The 6,000-nt window shown below is 36.7% G+C and overlaps 1 protein-coding gene across 6 annotated transcripts in view; it reads right to left on the bottom strand.

Moving 5' to 3' along the window:
• Nucleotides 1-569: 569 nt before the first annotated feature.
• Nucleotides 570-6,000, bottom strand: part of SOAT1 (sterol O-acyltransferase 1) — a 58,462-nt gene continuing 53,031 nt past the window's right edge. For 5 of the 6 annotated variants that reach the window (XM_059903750.1, XM_059903764.1, XM_059903744.1 and 2 more), the window contains 4 exons: nucleotides 5,135-5,233; nucleotides 3,960-4,095; nucleotides 3,204-3,349; nucleotides 571-1,670 (listed from right to left, as the gene is read on the bottom strand). In XM_059903750.1, the coding sequence (XP_059759733.1) occupies nucleotides 1,614-1,670; nucleotides 3,204-3,349; nucleotides 3,960-4,095; nucleotides 5,135-5,233 (438 nt within the window). In that variant the 3' untranslated portion in view covers nucleotides 571-1,613. Of the gene's footprint in view, nucleotides 1,671-3,203; nucleotides 3,350-3,959; nucleotides 4,096-5,134; nucleotides 5,234-6,000 lie in introns of all 6 variants that reach the window. The other variant, XM_059903771.1, reaches the window with a different exon arrangement.

The following is a 6,000-nucleotide window of genomic DNA, read 5'->3' as shown; positions in this document are numbered from 1 at the left end:
AACACATATATATGGAATCTAAGGCAAAATAAAGGTCATGAAGAACCTAGGGGTAAGACGGGAATAAAGACACAGACCTACTAGAGAATGGACTTGAGGATATGGGGAGGGGGAAGGGTAAGCTGTGACAAAGTGAGAGAGTGGCATGGACATATATACACTACCAAATGTAAAATCGATAGCTAGTGGGAAGCAGCCGCATAGCACAGGGAGATCAGCTCAGTGGTTTGTGACCACCTAGAGGGGTGGGATAGGGAGGGTGGGAGGGAGGGAGACACAAGAGGGAAGAGATATGGGAACATATGTATATGTATAACTGATTCACTTTGTTATAAAGCAGAAACTAACACACCATTGTAAAGCAATTATACTCCAATAAAGATGTTTAAAAAAAAAAAAAAAAAACACCCTTCCAAAGCTCAGTCTTTACCAACATAATCATATGTCATTCAAACAACCAAAATAATTCCTACACACCACACTGTATTAGCTATAGGCATCTTATAACATGAAAAATCACACAATAAAGTAAATTTTCTTGAAAATGATCACCTATTAATTTATTGCAACTAAAGTACACTACCATTAAAAGTATAATAATTGAGCAAATGCAGAAGCCAGCTTCTGGATCTTTAATATTCCCTTTAATATTAATGGTGGTGATTAATACTTATGTTACAGACTTACTAGTCTGAAAAATAATTCACGTCAGTATTTATTAGATAAAAATAACTGTACCAAAGGTTACTTCTAAATAACTTCAAAGAAGTTATTAACTTTTGTTGTTTAAACTTTCAGGTATCTTCCACATAAGTTCCACAATAAAATAATTTAAACATATGATTGACTCTGCAAGTTTTTAAAAATTACTTTAGAAGTTAAAAGAGGAATATTTTTCTTTGTCCTGTGCCACTTCTTTTTCCCTTCCTACTTCTGTCCTCCTCAATATATAATACTATGGATGCAAACTCAAGAATTCAAAGTGAAAGGGATAATTTTGCTTCAGACATCACGACCTACACTGTATAGCAAAAACAAGATAAAAATAGAATAGAACTGAAAAAAAATACAAATTAGGATATATAACAAGATTATCTTTGGAAAAATAGATATTTTCTCTCTACTAGAAATAGCAAAACATTCCACATTATTTTCTTTCCCAATTGCATGGTTAATTAGCATACATTCCAACAACGCACATGAAAAAATTTCTAAGCCAGAGGTACTTAAATGATTTCTTCATCAATGTTTTGGCTAATTCAGTGGCCAAGAAAACATGATGTTTAGTCTCTAATTAGATGGAATCAAGAAACAAAACAGAATTTCTGAGGTTTAAGCTGATATGACCCAGCAAAAAATCTGTCATTATATCAGCTACAAGTCTCCCTTCTCCCAAAAAGGAAAAAATTAAGAACTGCTTAAAAGTGTACAGGCTTCCAGGAAACTTCTAACAGCTCAGCTTCAGGTGACCTAGTAATGGAGTGAGTCATCTGTAAAGCCTGGAGTGGTCCAAATAACACAGATAACTTCAGTAACGGCTGGAAACAGATGCTGGCCCCAAATCAGGTAGAATACCCCATCTTCAGTCAAGGAAGGAAACAAAGTCCAAGCTTCTAAAACACGTAACGACAAGTCCAGGAACGTGGCCGGATATAATCCAGAAATGTGGGCTTCGAGGGGAAAAAAAAGAATGGAAGAGTAGTTTTATTTGTGTGCACTGTACGTATGAGAGATGGGGTAGATAGGGGGTGTTAATGTTACACATGGCACATCTCTAAAATGCCTCCCAGCATTTCAGTAACCTTTAAGCTATAAGCAGCTCACTAATTCAAAAGATGTTCATCATTTTTATCTATAGCACAGATTTACTTGATTTAGAAGCTTTACGTGAAGCTAAGTCCAGTAAACTCTACACAACTGCATGGACTCCTGACCAAATTCCAAATAGGCACTACCTTTTTTTCTGTATCTTGCATTTTGTTTTAGCACAGTCCTACTTTTAGTAGCCCAAAATCTAAATGGTGGTAGGTTAAGGATGATAATATACACAAATTACTATAATACAAAGCTTAAATTACTGAATTATCTAAATGAGGAACAGATGAAATACTATGAACGTTCAGAAATAGAAAAGAGACTAGAGCAGGAATTTTAAACAGCTTCATGGGGACTTCCCTCGTGGTGCAGTGGTTAAGACTCCATGCAGGGGGCCCAGGTTCGATCCCTGGTCAGGGAACTAGATCCCACATGCATGCCGCAACTAAGAGTTCGCATGCCAGAAGTAAGGAGCCCATGTGCCACAACTAAGGAGCCGGTGAGCCGCAACTAAGACCCAGCGCAACCAACCAACCAACCAACCAAATAAATAAATAAATAAATAAGCTTCATGGACGACATTGCATCCAAATCAGATCTTGATAAAATCTGACAGATGAAATCTGAGTGCAAAGAGCAGAGTGACCAGAGACACAGTCCAGAGTCCAGAGCAGTTAGTTCAAATGCACAAAGGGGACTCATAGGAAATAAGGAGGGGATGTGAGGGCAGCATAGCAAAATCAGGGTGGACAGTAGAAGCTTTGGGAGAGAAACTGATTAATTTGATTTTGAACATCTTCAGTTATAGGTATCTGTGAGAAATACCCAAGCAGATGTATCAAGAAGCCCCCCACCCCAAATATTTGGGAGTTTTCTATAAGCAGCCGAAAGCTAAAGCTCTAAGAATGAGACTCTTACAAAATTACAAACAAGAAAACAACAACAAAAAAAGGGAAATGGGCTCCTAGGCATATGAGTCTAGCTGGACATTTTTATAGAGTTTATTACTTCGGGAAGGAAGAGGTAAAAGATGTGTATTTGGGCGTGGGGGTGGATACACATGCCACTGGGAAAACCTTGGAGAAGACCTACATTTTCAGGGCACAGGAAGAAGATTAGAAGGAGCTAAAGAAAAATCAGATAAAGAGAAAAAAAAAGAGAGAGAGAACCAAGAACTAGGAGAGTTCAATGGGAAGAAAACCAAAGAAAAGAAAAAGTTCAAGGACAGTGCAGTAAGATAAGTTCCTGCTTTTACTCCACACTTCCCTCCCCTTAACATTCATTTATCACCATCTCCACTACTCCCTTCTCCTTAACACTGCCCACCAACCCTCACAATCAGGGGACAAATAGGTTACTTCACCACTCCAGCCTGATTGATGACTCACATTTTTCAAGGGGCAGTGTTGACGTGCATACCACTCTTGAGAATAAAAGCACAGGAGGACTCCATTGCCCGCGAAAAGGGAAGTCCACATCAGAACATTCCAAATTGGCCTTTTCCGACTATCATTGGCAATGAAGTTGAAAGCCACTAAAGTTAGGAAAACAACAAAAAATATATATAGTCATCAAAACAAAATCTACCAGGAGATGAGGGCCCTCAGATATCTGCTACAATCATTTAGTTATCATAAACAGCATCAACTGTGTATATACACGTTCTATTCTGCCCATTGGTCCCATAAGTAAAAATGAAGCTTCACTGTTGAAATTTATTAATCAGTGATTATTTGGAAATCAGTCAGTATTCAGAACAGGTGAAAACATATTTCATGGACGCATTCATATTCTAACTCGTCCCTCTCCACCCCACCCAAAAAAGGGTTAGTTTTTTTCAGAGGGTGAACACTGAACAGAGTTTAAGAATGGTGAGGTTGTTTATAGTTTTTATGAGCTACCAAGTCAGTGTTATCAATAGTCTTCAAGAGGTTATTTAGTTCATTTCTCTACATCAAAGTGTAAGCATCTTGCAACAGAGTTGTACATACTCAAAATTAATGTTCTTACCATCAGATAAACAACATTGCCTTGAAATGGTATTACTATTTACTATCTAGTTTTCTACATTGACTTTATATTTTATTTTCTAAATTTCTCTTTTAGCATGATACTCAGTACTCATGAGATGCCAAGATACTTACTTCCAAAGAACATGAAGAGCACAAAAAGCACTGGATAGAAAAAGTTCAAGCAAACAGCCAAGGCATATTCGTGCACTACAGCAGACACAGCAAAGACAGCTAACATGGCAGCTGACCTGAACTTCTTTGTGAAAAACTAGGGTAAAAGGAAAATATTAGAGGCAATTTTCAGAAAGTAAGTAATTAAAGATGAACTACATAAGACTTATAATTAACACATACTAAAGGCACCTATTTAATTATATTCATATTTGATTTTCTAAGTCTACTCGGAGTAATCCAATGTACTAAAATAATGACAAAAACATCTATGCTTAAAAATCCTTACTTTACTAAATGAGGCATTTTCAAAACCATTAATGTTGAAAGATCGAGCATATTTTCAAAAACATTAATAACTTATATTTGTAACTCACTATGGTTGACAAAACATAGTTTTCATTTATAAACGGACACATCAAATCTAGAGTAGCATTGTATGGTAGATTGGGCAGGTATCATTTTTACAGGTAACAAAACGAAGATTTAGAAACAAGGGACTTGCCTCATCCATAAGTCAAATTACATTTATAAATGAAAGAACATTAGAATACTGTGCTATTTGCAGCACAACACACTGTCATTTAGCCAAATAGTGCCCTTATTTAACAATTCAAACCTGCAATCCAGAGATATCAACGTTAATCAACCATGAGACTCAAGAGTACATTTCTTCTGTCTAAATAAGTTCTGCTCTAAAGAATGTCTCAAAGACATATATTAATAATCTATATCGGAGAGTTGTAAATCAGAACATAGGTGGTTTCTCCACTTCTAACAAAGGAAGAAAAACAAAAAAACAAATGGAAAAAGCTAGGGGAGATTATTTGTTGGCAATGAGACTCCAACAAAATGATCCATTACTGGTGGATCATTTCAACTTCTCCAAATGCCTGCACGCATTCTTACTTTGTAGTCATGTAAAATAAAAATCCAGAGCAAAAACATGGTCTTAGTCCTAGTAACTGTAGATACTGGTCTCAGTGCTATTCAAAGCAGAAGGTTTCTTAGACATTAATGGCTCACAAGAGAATTGAAGACAACTAAGTATAACTTCCTCCAGCTGCACAACAGTAATACTTTCTGGAAAAGAATCTCCATTTCTTAAACAACATTAACTAAATCTTGCTGCTTACCCAGAGAAAGTCCTTGTAAGCATAGTAATATAGCCAGTCATGGACCACCACATTCCAGGTCCTGTAATAGTTAGCGTATGATGTGGAGTTCCACCAATCCTAAGGAAAAAAAGCAAAGGTATACATATACACAGAACCAAAGCAAAACCTACTCCCAGAGAATATACACACATAATATAACACCTAGCGTGTGTTATGATAAATTGTTAGTCCATACGCTGATGTCAGAAAAATCTTCAAAGGCATTTTGAAGGCATTATTTGTGTTCAGTGTGACATTAATCCTAGTTCTATGGATGATTAAGTTCCCAGGTTCACTATCTCTTTATCACACAAGTTATGATGGAAGATACACAACATTATCATTAAATCTAATGTTCATCTAAATAACAATCAGTAAATCCCCCGTACCTTGCTAAAACACAATGAGAGATTCTAAGGTCACACAGACTTAGATAGTATGATAACCCTCAAGAGCAGTTTGCTGGTATCATAAACAGCAAAATTTAAGTTGTACCACGAGTGAGATGGTGGCTTCCTCCAAGTCCTGGTGCTCCTTTATAGATATCCTGTTTCTTACTCTAAGATCAGACCAATGGAATAAGACATATAAAATTTGCAACCCGCACTCGCTGCTTCTTTGAGAAAGGAGGGGTACGCTGGGAGTGTTGCCAAAACATGAACAGACAGACAAAATTCTAGAGGGCTTTAGGTGGGATTACAGAACACTGTGAACTACCCTGCCTCTACTCTACAACTTAATTCCAACTTTGGAAGTGTAAGAATACTATCTGAAGCAGAATTAATGCCTTTCAAAATAAAGGAGGGAGAAGTTATTTCCTTCATGAACTGTTCAACAATCTTAAA

Source organism: Balaenoptera ricei, chromosome 1, assembly GCF_028023285.1.
Source record: "Balaenoptera ricei isolate mBalRic1 chromosome 1, mBalRic1.hap2, whole genome shotgun sequence".
NCBI classification, from domain to species: Eukaryota; Metazoa; Chordata; class Mammalia; order Artiodactyla; family Balaenopteridae; genus Balaenoptera; species Balaenoptera ricei.
The sequence above is the reverse complement of the archived record's forward strand: the minus strand, read 5'-3'. Positions and strand labels throughout refer to the sequence as shown.